Source organism: Lemur catta, chromosome X (genome assembly GCF_020740605.2).
Source record: "Lemur catta isolate mLemCat1 chromosome X, mLemCat1.pri, whole genome shotgun sequence".
Lineage (NCBI taxonomy): Eukaryota > Metazoa > Chordata > Mammalia > Primates > Lemuridae > Lemur > Lemur catta.
In genome coordinates, this window is record NC_059155.1 from 24626983 (window position 1) to 24640632 (window position 13650).

The 13650-nt window shown below is 42.2% G+C and overlaps 1 protein-coding gene across 1 annotated transcript in view; it reads right to left on the reverse strand.

The window, feature by feature from the left end:
• The window catches only part of TENM1 (teneurin transmembrane protein 1), a 523494-nt gene that overhangs the window by 17428 nt on the left and 492416 nt on the right, over positions 1–13650 (reverse strand). Inside the window, exons 26-27 of the mRNA XM_045538891.1 lie at positions 7587–7759; positions 6286–6521 (exon numbers count right to left, since the gene is read on the reverse strand). Coding sequence (XP_045394847.1) covers positions 6286–6521; positions 7587–7759 — 409 coding nt within the window. The remainder of the gene's footprint in view (positions 1–6285; positions 6522–7586; positions 7760–13650) is intronic.

Consider the following 13650-nt stretch of genomic DNA (forward strand, 5'->3'; position numbering starts at 1 on the left):
ATATCAATCCTTCCCCTGGAAAAGAGAGGGGCAAAAAAAGAAAAAAAAGGTTGAAATTTGGGAATAGCCACAAGTTAAAAAGGGTCTCTTTGGACAGCTGCACATTGAACAAGACTTTTGAGTTTGGCAACTGATGAGCTGTATGTTGTGGTAAGAAAGCTAGACTTAGTAATTTTTTTTCATAGGGGAAGATGTATCTATGTTGTAATGTATCCTTTGGCTTTTCTTATTTTATTCTATTTTATTTTTTTGAGACAGAGTCTCACTCTATTGCTCGGGCTAGAGTGCCGTGGCGTCAGCCTAGCTCACAGCAACCTCAAACTCCTGGGCTCAAGCGATCCTGCTGCCTCAGCCTCCCGAGTAGCTGGGACTACAGGCGTGTGCCACCATGCCCAGCTAATTTTTTTCCATATATTTTTAGTTGTCCAGATCATTTCTTTCTATTTTTAGTAGAGACGGGGTCTCGCTCTTGCTCAGGCTGGTCTCGAACTCCTGAGCTCAAATGATCCACCTGCCTCGGCCTCCCAGAGTGCTGGGATTACAGGCCTGAGCCACCTGGCCCAGCCTTCTTATTTTTTTTTTTAAAGCTATACTAAGGAGGAGTAAGGAGAAGGGATTGATTTTTGTTCACACTTGGACCAGAGAAGAAAGAGGGACGCGTGTGTCCAGAGAGCCATGGGTAGTGTTGCTGGCAGAAATGAAAGGGCCTGTGAAGAGTGGGTACAGGGAGAAGCTCCAAAGGAAAGTATCCTTTGCCTCCTCTCAGAGCCTTTCCTGCTCTTTGTAGGAGTCTGTGTTCTGATCGCTTAAGAGGAAGTGCCTTCAACTCTTCCAATTTGAGACTCACTCAATTAGTAGGATAACTTTATAGTATTGATCTAAAGGCATTTGCTGATATTTGACTGTTTTGGGCCTACACAAAGGGCAATTTGCTAAGGTTCAACAGACTACACACACACACACACACACACACACACACACACACACAAACACACAAATGTGCTGAACTCTCAGCTACGATCACTGCAGTTGATTGTCTTTCCTTTATGAGAAGGAGAAGGCTGACTTTTCAAGGACACCATCTAGCATTTCAGCTCAGAATACAACTGAGTTACCTGTTTAATTTTTGCTGAAGAAGTCGGAAGGTGAATAAGTGAGTTGGGCCAAATAGCCATGTCAGAGTTTGGAAGATGAACTGTATTTAATTTTCATGAAGTTATGAGAATGGATAGAAAAGTCAGAGCTGACTTTCAAGTAGCACATTCTACTCTACTCTCACCAGTTTTAAGGTAATTAGTAGTTGATTTTTTGAAATCAATATCTACTTTAAGTCCACAGATTTTATTTTTATTGATATCTCTAGATTGACAATCAAAAGCTTACTTAAGCCTGCTTTTATTTCACAGAGTTGCCTACAAATGAACAGGGCATAAATTCAATATTAGCATCAGCTTCTAATATTTCATCTGGAATTTCCTTTTTTTCTTTTCTTTTTCCTCCCAAGGCACTTTTTACCTTGGCAGCCCACAAAATCTTAGCGCCAGAGGGAATCTTAGGAAACGGGCTATTGAGCCAAACTGCCTGGATTCAAATCCTATAATCTCCACTTACTAGCTGTGTGACCTCTCTGTGCCTCAGTTTCTTCATCTCTAAAATGGGAATGATAATAATAAGGTATTACAAATAGTAAATGAGTTAATATGTGGCAATATATATGGTATGATCTCAAGGAGTGCTAACTGCTGTTATTATGGTTAATATTAATAATACTACTAATAGAGATCACACAGTCTATGCCCCTCATTTTATAGATGGAAAAAGTGCAAAATTATGGGCATACCAGTTCTTCCTCAAAATAATACTCATTCTTCTCACCTGAATGGCCATATCATTTAACTTGGACACTTTTTGCACTATGCTAATTTTCTCTTATTTAAATACTTTTCTGTTGATTAATTTACCTGTGTAACCACATAATGTATATTTTTAAAATTTTCTAAAGCAAATCATTAATGCTTATATATGGGTGAAATAGCGTGTGAAATAATACTTTCTTTCTAGTTATCTGAGTGGGGTTGACCCAATAAATATAGTAGTTTCTATGATTTGGAGATCCCCAAGAATCCCCTGACCCAAAAAATCAATACTGCTCAGTAGCCTTGATGCCTGACATCTTCTGTCTCCAGGGGACTGCTTAGGGGTAGAAACAGTTGTTTGGGACTGAAAACTACAGATATATTTTAAAAACAGATTAATCTATCTTCAAACAGCCTTCTTATTTAAATTTTCACAAAATAGATGCCTCCACCAAACCTGAGGAGAAGTAAGTTAAAATAGTGTGAAGTGAGTGGGAACTTCAACTCTGTAGCTGAGGGCCCTGTCAGCAAAGGCCATTTCTGAGAAGGGAGGGAGATGCTGGAACCCTCTTGGCTCCCTCCCAAATTCCCCATCATTTGTCAGCCTGAGACCCTGTGTTCAACTGGGCTTGTTTCCCCTTCTCAGCTCAAATCTGAACATTCACACGTTGCATTTAAAAACAAACCTATCCCATTCTCAGTTATCTTTGAGTGGAGAAAAAAAAAATAAACCGTGAGCGTTTTAGATTAGACTTTGCTTTATTTTGCTTCTAAACACATAATCATCTTACTTGATTTTATGACTTTGGTTTGAAGTGCTAACTAAGCTTTTTCGATTTTTTTTTAATAAAGGAGGCTGCAGTTCTGGGGTTTTGCTGTAACCTTACAACTCGGTCTGCAGAATCTTATAAAGAGCTCTGGATCCAATGCTTGGGTAAGTCTCATATTATGGCATTATTATCCATGGACATAGCAAGGTGCAATCTGGATGTAGTCCCTAAACCAGTTTGCTTTTGGTGAACGTCCAATTCTTTTACAATGGCCTCTATTGTTATCTGGATTCTATTAATAATTTCTCTATTGTCCAGGGAAATGTATTTATGGGGACAGATTGATACAGCAGATGAGAAGATACATGGACTGGATACAAAAGTATTTTACAAGGAAGATGATTCAAATACATCTCAGGTTGGAGGAGAAATGGATTTTTAAAAATAAATGAAATTTCAGGATGTTAATGTGATTTATTTCACTTAATGGAGCTGGTGACGGATGGCCCAGAGGTAACAAATCCCTTGCCTGCTCAGGCTGAGCAGGGTGTCATGTTTCCCAACAGTTTGCTTCCCTCACCTTGAAGAGGACCCTGAGTTTGTATGAAAAAAGAAATCACTGATCATTGAAGAAAAGCAACTCATGTTGCTTTATATCCAAAGAGAGGTCTATCCCTTTCTGATTTGTTTCCTTTCCAGCTAGAAGGTCTGGGGTAGGTGTGATTGGTAGCTTTTCGGAACATTTGGTATCTGTTATCTTACCAAATGGGCCTTTAAATGAAACTGTCATTTTGCGCTCGAACAATTAGTGCTTTATGATCTGCACATTTGCAAATTACAACCACACTTTTGTGTGGGTTTTCAAAGAGGAGCCCCATTTCCCAGTACGGCAGGGGTTTCTATGTTGTGTGACTATCGGAAATTCTGTCTCAACGTCTCTGGTGGTTCCACCTGCTCTGGAATGGCAGTGTCACCAGAAGAAATAAATGATTTGGTTCCAGGGTATTGAGGTCGTTGAGAGCATCAGAGAAGCTTATTCTTTACACGTGTGCTTACAAATGGGCCACTGCATATTCGGTCCAGGAAGAGAGAATGTTGTCATCAGCTTGCCCCTTGAAAAGCTACCAGAAGTAAAAGGACACTGTCTCTGAAATAATAAAGTCCATGGGGAAAGAGAATGTGCTTTGTCAAAATTGTATTCACACCTACCTTTGGGAGCATACTCATTCTATTCAATTGGAAAAGCCTAATCTGGGGAGACTGAGGCAGTGGTACAAACACAAATCCCTAAGAATGGGGAGAGCAGGTAAAAATTAACCAGTTAAGCAGCCCCTGCTTTCCTTTTGCCTCCTTCATGCTTTCCCTGCCTGGAGGCCAGCCGGTTGTCCTGTGCCACCCACACTTGCCAGTACATTAGAGTCGATTATTTGTCTCTTTTTGTCAGCATTGAAATGAGGAGTTAGGCCCTGCCAAGGTGGCTCCACTGAGTGGGGCGATGATTTATAGATTAATTATTTTAAGGAACCAGGCAGCACAGCATGATGCAATGGAAAGAGTGCTGCGCCAGGTGAAGACCTGCATTTTAGCCCTGGCTCTGATCTTTAATAGCTGTTTGACTTTGGGCAAATCACTTAACCTCTCTGGGCCTTAGTCTCCTTATCTGTAAATTGGAAATAACAACAATTGATGGCTGTAGTGATCATATAAAATCCTGGCTATGCAACCATTTTGTTAACTCTGTGGCACTAAACACACATAAAGGATTGCTATTGTTATAATATTTCTAGGGACATGCACAGTAACACTGCCTAACCAATAAGGGGCTACATTCTTCAGTCCCAGAACCTCAGGCCACACCCTAGAAGTATCACAGAGAAGAAGGCCTTGAATTTTTTGCCCTTATAATCCAGTCTACAAATCTGTTCAACTCTGCCATAGGATGGGAAATGGGTCACATCATAATTAGTATTAACTAAACACTTTATTCCTTAACACTAAAGAGCTCCCAAATGGTTTTTGACCTTCTCAACATTAAGAACAATGTGGAATATAAGGTATAAACCACAGTTTATAGTTTCTCTCCATTATCTGTGCATATGGAAGGGAGAAAACAGGATGGGTTATCCTAGAAAACAGACAATTCCAAGGTCACATAGTATGGGATGGATTATCCTAAAGAATGGAAAAATCCCAAAGTTATATAGTGTATGATTTGGTTCATAAAGTTTTATTGAGACTATAAACTGGAGAGGCACTAAGAGATCACATATTCAATACAATTTTTATGTAGTGAATCCATGAGGTTGATAAGCCATATGTAGATAATTCTTAATTTTCTCTAGTTCTACATTTTCATTTCACAGGTGAAAAAAAACAAGGCATTCCTTAAGGCATTTGTAAAACTGAGCATCAAGCCCAGGTCCTCTAACTTTGCCATCTAAGGCTCTACCCAGGAGATCCCATTTCTTGAAGAACTCTGGTAGAAACCCTTACTGCTACCCACCTGGAGAGATTTGACTATTTTGGGCTGCTTTCATTTCTCCATTCAGTGGCATATCTGGTAAGTATTCTGTTAGAGACTTGACAATACATATTGCCTGTGCATGTAGACAACTTCAGTAGCTGCTACCCAAAACACCCACTGAAGTCTGTGGCTGTGTGTCACCAATAGGACAGATTGAAAAGTGAGGACCGTTGAAGGTTATTTTGTTCATATCAAGCCATACGACTGGTTTGACTGCTTCTTCCTGGAATTGAGTGGTTGTCTGGTGGTTGCACTTCCACAACCTGAAGGTTACCAAAGTTTTGCTATAAGTGAAGAAAACGCAAGCATTCCTGGTATCCCAAGAGTGACACGGGTGCTTAAAGCAGGCCTGGCCTCAATAGTGAGTGATGATTTCCCGCAGGCTGGCAGTTGCTCTAGGGCTGATATTGAATGTTACTATATTTGGAAAGTTGGTTACATTATCCTAACATTGGTTAATGTTAGAGAAGGGACAGGTAGACAGAGAGTTAAGGTGTTTGTAGGCTTCGTGTGCTGCAGAAAAGCAATTTTGACAGAGATCTCTGGTTAATTGTGGTGCACTGTGCTTAGTAAGGACTTGAAAACTCCCAAACCTTTAATTTCCCTCAGCAACTCTCTCTGAGTACCCCAGCCCAATCTCAGCACTAGTCCTTTATCTGTCTGGCCCTTAATATGTATGCCTGGTAATGCTATCATTCACTGATTTTTCCTTTGATTTTCCCTTGCCCAAATGTTGCCTTATGTTTCAAATCTTTCTGTGTGTGCCCACCTGGTCTTTCCAAAGAACCTGTGTCAACCTGGTGGGGCTGATAAGCATCTCTAGGGCTTGCTGGGAGGGGGACTGCAGGGCCTCCTGACTAAACACATTTCTCTAGCCAGACTTTCTTGGTGCCTGAAATTGCTACGATTACAGCACTTTAGCTGGCTAATGACAAAGAAAGCTCCTATTAGAATGCTCATTTAAGGATACTGAACCATTATCGGCCATTAGCACCCTCTCCTGCATTAGTATATCATATAAGCTAGTCAGTCACCTAGAAAAGCTTTGGAGAAATGAGATTTCAGATCAGGGAGGCTCTGCAGTTTTCAAAAAAACCCATAAATGTTCTGTATCTTATGCGAGGTCAAGCCTTACCCTCAGCCTCCTCTCAAAAGCTGCAAGGCTGCCTTTGTTTTGCTCCTTCCTCTGCCGCCACTCGATGAGGTTTGCATTGTGCTCTCCGGGCAATGAGATGTTGCATTTGCCCAGAGTGGGGTTGACCACCCCGGCCAGGATGTGGGGCTCTGAGCTGAGGCTGATCTCCATCCCGCTGGCAAAGGTAACACGCAGGGAACCATCCGGACTCACACGATAGGTACTTTGAGTATTTTCTGTCAAGGGAAGAGCAAAGCAAGAAGAAGGGGAAGAAAGGGAAGAGAAGTAATCAGGGAAAAGATAAGTTTCACTTGAGGAGGCATGTTTGGGATGGGATGAGCAGGTGGGGCGCTGTGGGCCTAACTGCCTTCTGGGCTAGACCACCACTCTGACAGGCAGACGTGCTCTCTGTCCATTTGGGTCTTGTTATTTTCACAGCTGGAGTATCTTGTTTCTTGGATAAAAGGCTCCTGTCTAACACTGCAGGCTGTTTTTTTTTTTTCTTTTTCATTTTTAAAGAATTCCCTCACAAACTCCCTCTTTGACTTGTTGGATCAGCCTCCTCAGTTTGATATGCTGAGAGCTAGGATGAGAAGAGCATGAAGTTCAACTCAGCAACCTTACCACCTGGGGCCTCCATCACACTTGCTGTACCTCACAAATGACAACACTGACAAAAGTTGGTACTGTATCTCTTAGAGTGTCTGGCCCCACAACCTAACAACACAATGAGGCCTTAGTGACTGGGCAGAGAGAAAGCAATTTCTCTTTGTCCACTTCCCCTCTAGCTTCCAAGACATTCATTCCTTCTTTTTTTCTTCCATTCTTCCATTCTTTCTTACTTTTCTCTCTTTGAACAGACTGAGCTTTTAATTGTCTTATTTCGCTTATATTCTTTCTTGGTATGTATCCTAAGTTGTCCTTTTTCTCCACCCATATCAGCATCGATCTAGAATGCTAAGCTCAGCTGGGGCCCAGACGCCATTTCTTTAATACAACCTAGTCAGACCCTTAAAGAACTTTGCAAACAGCTGAGTGTTGGGAAATGACCTGATGGCAGAGTAGACTCGGCAGGGATCGGACCTCGTGACTCCCACAGAGCTGTGGCCCAAACTTGATATGGGAACTCGTAAAAGGTATGAATTTGTCTGGGTTTCAGCCTCCGCAGATAAAAAAATTAGGGAGAAGAATTCATCTTCTCAGCCAGAGGTGAATTCTATTTATTAACAGTGTGCACAGGTTTGAGGGCAGACTTTACGATAGGTGCTGTTATAGTCAGGTAAAGTTGGAAACAGTCTTACCTTGTTTTAAAATATATATGGTACTAGTTGCTGTCAGGTTGGTTGACATGAGGACATTTTCGCGGTTGGAAGTATCTAGCTCCACTTTTGTCAGCTTCTCCAGGTCACTGTGGAAGCTGCTGACCTCTCCAGTGGGAAACGTTGCATTGGTCAGATGTCCCTCGGGGTCATACCTGAGGAGTGTAACCAATCCCAATATTGAAGTCTCCTGGCAGTGATAATAGGCCTTTGCAAAATAAAAATCACTTGGCAGCTAATACAGTTTAACTTTGAGTGATAACAAGTATTATTAACCTTGTTCAATAAGAAGAAAAAGGTCAGAGAGACGATTAATCAAACGAAGGTATTTTTTGCAGCTTCTGAATTCTTGATGACTTCCTTGAGCTGTGCTGTTTTACAGAAAAAATATATCTAGTAATGAATCACCAGGGTGGAAAACTGATTTATGAATCATGTCCTGCTGTGTGCAATGTTGCGGGGAGGCCTCCGTTTGCAATTTGGGTAGATTTCAGTAGATGTCATGGATTACAAAAACCAGTAGAGGGTGCTGTTGTCAAAGGAAAAGGAGGTACAAAAGGGCTCTCAAAGCCCGAAAAGCCAATAAACTGACTTTGCATTATGATGGGAAAATTATAATTTGCTGCTGTTTAGGTTGCCAAATTTGAAATGAATGAATCATTCTCCCAACAAAATGAACAAGAACAGAGCATAATGGAAACATGTTCATTAAAACATTCTGGAACTCCCTGATCTTAGTGTCACTTAATTTTTTTTTTATCTTTTTGGAGTATAGTACATAATGTTTTGTAATTTGCCTATATGGGGTAAGACACACAAAAAATAATTACCTGAGATAATAGGCAATAACCTATATCTAGAAATATAGTTTAGTGAGTTTACTTTTTTTAAAAAAATCAGAGTTATTGGCAATCTCACTGTCCTCCAACTGAAAACTGCTTCCCCTGAAGGCTTTTGATGTTGAGCTGTTCTTTTATTGCCAATAGAACCATGAAAAATAAACACTTCATTAAAAGTAAAGGCATGCACTTCGAAACCCATTACTGTTTTCTTTTCAAGTTGCAAATTACAAAATATTTAAGCACTTTTATTTGCTTTTAAAATGTTAAACAATTATATTCTTTTTACCCAAAGTGAGTAGGATACGGCATGGACACAATGGTGGAGTCTGGATCCCCTCCTCCAACAATTATGCAAAATGGCATAGTAATTCAGTGTTAATCCACTGGGTTTTAAAGAACTCAGCCTGGGTAGTTGCTCAAATTTTAAAACCTATACCAGCCTTTGGTAGGCTTGGGGAAAAGCGCTAGGCCATATTTTGTAGGACAGGCCTGAACTTGACATTGTACACAATGCCTCCTGAAGTTTAGTACTGTGTGTACACGTGTGTGCACATACAGAGTATCAGTTAAAATGGTTATGTATGTAAATAAAAATAATCAAATAGGTCATTTGATATCAGAGATATGCCAAGCCCTAGATGTTAAATTGGGTGCTCCCTTTGTTTAAATGGATTTTAGTTAAAAAGGTTGGTGCATTGCTACTATGCAGCTAAGGACTCATTATCAAAGAAGGGCCAGGGGGAGCTGTTTGTCCTGGGGTTAGTGGCAAAATCCTTCCCTCTGCCCAGCCTGTTTGTCCATGGCCTGCTCTGGGGCTCTGTGGCTACAAGAAGCTGGCGCCTTGTGAGAAAGGCACATGGAAAGGCTCGAATGCCCAGTACATCCCCAACCTTGTCTGCTTGATCTTCCTTCCAGGAGAGGAAAACAATTCCCAGCCTTTATTTTCTCAAGGTACCAACCTGCTTTACCCTGCAGGGAGGAGTTTTCAGGCAGCAGACAGAAGGAAGCTGCTGCATGCCCTCCTTATGAGGGAAACGGTGGCCCCAACAGCCTATACTACGTTATGCAGCCAGTTCCTCTGAGCACCAGCAACTCTGCCTTGTTGGTTTCCCTTTCCTGATTTCTAGGGGTTTTTCTCAATCCTTGGCAAGGTCACTCTTTATCATTCCTCCAGGAAATCTGACCTAAGACGCTGTGGATGCAGGTGCCCAATGGGCTTTCTAGCTGGGGGACAGTTTCCTTCTTTTCCAGTCACATAGCCCATTGTTTTAAAGGAAGATTTCATATAAAGGTGAGAGCAGTGGTTGAGTCCACTCATCAGAGCAAGATGACAAAATAAGATACCAACTGAGCCATCCATGCACAGAGGTACAAGGGTCAGAAGTCCCAATGAACCCTATACACAGTGGCCTGTGGATAAATCTGGTTTCCTAACCCAACCACCAAACACCTTTTAAGCTAAGTCATTGGTGCTTTTTGTCTGAGATTCATTTTACATCTTATTACCAAGAGCACAGCCATGTTTTTACATATTCTCATCCCATCCCTATTCCCCAAATTGACAGTAGTATATGCAGAGAGGAAAGCTGAAGGGTTCTGGATAACACTAATGACTCAGAGAGATCTAGCTGGGAGACTGCCGCCTGCTCCTTTTCTGGGGAAGGAGGCAACGGTGTTGGGAATAAGGTATCATTTCCCATAGGCCTGTCCAGTTGCTGGTTAGGTAGAAAGTTATATTGCCTCATTTCCTTTCTGTGGCTGGCTAGGCATTTTAATTTGAAAGTATACGTTTGATTGTAACATTATCATAAAGCACCCCACCCAGTCAAAGCAATCACATTTGATGGTGTCTGCAGTGTTGTGCTTTGTGAGCTCTCACGTACTCTGTCATGCATATGGCCCTCTCTGCTGTGGGGTCATTTCCAAAGGAAGAGTGACAGGCAGATGTACACATAAGTGGATAATTCCCACAACTTTGGAAAGATTGCTTGAAGTGGAGAAGAAATAAAGGGAGCCTTTGATTTCCTATAGCTTGCTTGAGTTTTTTTCGCCCCATCACAGGGGAATGCATCCTTCCAGACTGAATGTCAAAGAAACAAGTTTAATCAAAATCTCTTCTGCCGTGTATTTCCCTTTGGTGCCTGCATCCTTTGGCGCACAGAGTACAAGCCAATATGCTCCAACTGATCCCCTCAGGCCACAGCTTGGGAACAACACCCACCTCACTGCAGGCAGGGCATAGCACTCACCTAACCAGCCTCGCAAATTCTGGCTGCTGAATTGTTGCCTTCACAGTCATCAGAAGTGGGTTTGGTAAGAGGAGATTTGCCATGTAATTGTCCCCTCATGTTCTGATTTTACAGAGTTCCGCTGTGAATGTCCCACAGGGCACCATCCAGTGAAGTACTGAGGGCACTTGGCCTTTTGCTCAGCACTGTGACAGGCTGTGTGCATGTGCACTTGAGTGTGAGTGTGTGCGCCCCAGTGGAGCAAAGGAAACATTTGTAAATGCAGAATTCATTCTTGTCCTTGAGGAGCATATAGTTTAGTTGGGGAGATGATATTTACACATTATTAAAAATATATTTAGTCTGGTATTTTCTCATAAGAGATAGCCTGCCCTTTCTTTTGAGGACAATTTAAGCCAGTGTTAAGCTGTTCAGAGTAGAAACTAGAGGCTCCTCCACCTTTGCTTTTAAGAAAGAAAATAACTGCAGATTATAGAAGGGAAATTCATTACTTTTTAAGGAAATATGAAGGAGTCATATCCTCTTTACCCTTTCACGTCAGAAAACTGACCAAACCAATAAGAATTTTTTAGGAAACACTGGATTCCCTTTTCCTCACCAATAATTTCATTTGGCTTTCTATGATTCAGTTACAAGTCCATAATGCCCTTGTATCTTCATTCATCCTTCATTCAATAAATATCAGAGTCTTGTGCTAGGGACCGGGGGAATACAGTGCTGAATGAAATTCACAGTCTAGTAAGGCAGATAAGATATGCACACAAATAACTCTAATGGCAGAATATTGCCATGTAGTTGTGTAAAGGAGGTGTAGAAGCTCAGAATAGGCAGAGGTCATTTCCAGCTGGGCTGAGCAGAAGAGGAGGAGAAAGCAGGAGGAGGTGGTGTTTGAATCCTGGAAGGTAGGTAGAGACTGGGGAGGAGAGGAAGGCATTGCAAACAGAGGTGATGGCATGAAGAAAAACACACAGATGAATGGGATATCCACTGGGGGACCAGTGTTGTTATGGCACAAGATTCATTAGGAGGGTAGTGGGAGAGAAACCTGGAGAGGCATGCTAGGGGCAGAGCATGAGGAAACTGGCATACCAGGCTCTGGAGGTAAGTATATACTTAGTAGACAATGGAGAGGCATAGAAAGCTTTTCAGGTAGAGAAGATAATGATCCAAACAGTGCTTTGGTGGCAATGAGTCTTGGAGAGGGAGACAAGAAGCAAGGAGACCTGTTAGGAGGCTGCAGCCTCAGTTCGAGCTGGAGAAGATGGTGGCCTCTTGCCTTTATTAAATGCAGTGTGATTGCCTGTTGTTGGGACTTGTCCTCCTCACTAGACTGTAACATTTCACATCTTTAGAGGGAGGACACAATGTCTCATTCATCTTTGTATTCTCAGGGTCTGGCACAGAGTAGATTCTCAGTACACTTACTTTTTTTTTTTATTTCAGCTCTTCATGGGGGTACAAAAGCTCAGGTTATATACATTGTCCGTGTCCCGCCCATCCCCCTGAGTCAGAGTCCCAAGCGTGTCCATTCTCCAGACAGTGCGCCTGGCACTCACCATGTAGTCATACCTCCATCCCCTACTTACTTGTTGAATAACTATAAATAGGATGCTGCCAGTGGAAATGGAAAGGATGGGGTGGATATGAAAGCTAATGTAGTTATAGAACAGACAGAACCATCTACAGTGGTGTGGGGAGGCCACCCTTAGCTTATATAGATGTCCTGTGCAGTGTAGCTAAATTTTCCTACCAGTCTCTGTTACTTCCGTGCACTCCCTGTCTTTATTTTCGTTCGCCCCAGCATTAGCCACCATAATACTGTTTGCCCTGCTCTTGATCCTTATTGAGGGCATAACGCACAAGGAGAGGTGGCTGAGCAAAGGTGTTGAGTCTCTATCTCTGGAGACCTGAAGGAACAGTCAACATTTCTGTGTTCTTGTTTAATTGAAACCATTCACCTGCCTTAGTTCCTTTCTACTCTGGTATTCTAGAAGGCATTGGAAACATTTCATGTTTTATTTGGATTGACTGATCATTACACCAGCATTTCTGCATGGGAATCACATCCTATCCCCAGGAAGATATCTCACCCAGAGACACGGTTTGTTTGCCTTGCCTCCCCCTTTTACCTTATCAGGGAGGAGAGGGAAATCCTTCATTAGCCACTTTTGATAAAACTGAACATTTGTAAAACAGCCTAGAAGGCACCCAGAGATATTATGAAGGCTTTCCCAACTTGTCAGTGGGTGCTGTGTTTTGTTTGTGTTTTTTTGGTGGGGTTAGTGGATGTGCCAAGAAACCCCAGAAACAGAGAATGCAAAAGACCAAGGATGAAGAGATCATGTAAATGCAAAGTCTCCTTGGAGTCAGAGGGCTTCCCACAAAGGGCAAGGGGCCTGAGGAACTGTCAACTCAGCCTGGACTGGCAGCAGTGCACAACTGATGCTTTGGCCTTAGTCTGGGACTTTTTCAGTTTAGTATAGCAGAAGCCATTGCCGGGGAAATGCCAGGGACACAAGCGAGGGAATCCTGGACACTCTTGCAGCCTTGTGGGGAAAGAAGGCTTGCCTGCTATGTGAGTTGATGGGCCCCTCCCTCAGATCTCAGCTGGGGCAGGGTTATTACAATTAGGAGCCTACCAGCCCCTCAGGCCAGACCACTTGTCTCATTCTGCCAGTATTCCTGCCTTGACAATCACCTCCTTGTTGGCCATTTCTCTGTGGTCAGCTTTTCCCCCTGACACTCAGGACACTTATGGGCAGTGAAGCGTCAAGTACTAATACTTGGGGTGTGTAGTTTTGATCCTGGTCCAAGTCAAATGGAATTATGAAAATCAATGAACTATTTAAACAACATCACACTACATAATAAAAGCCCACATACTACCACCGCACAAAATGCCATTTTAAAATCCCATTTTGATTATTCACTGTTCAGGGTCATTTGTGTCAATTC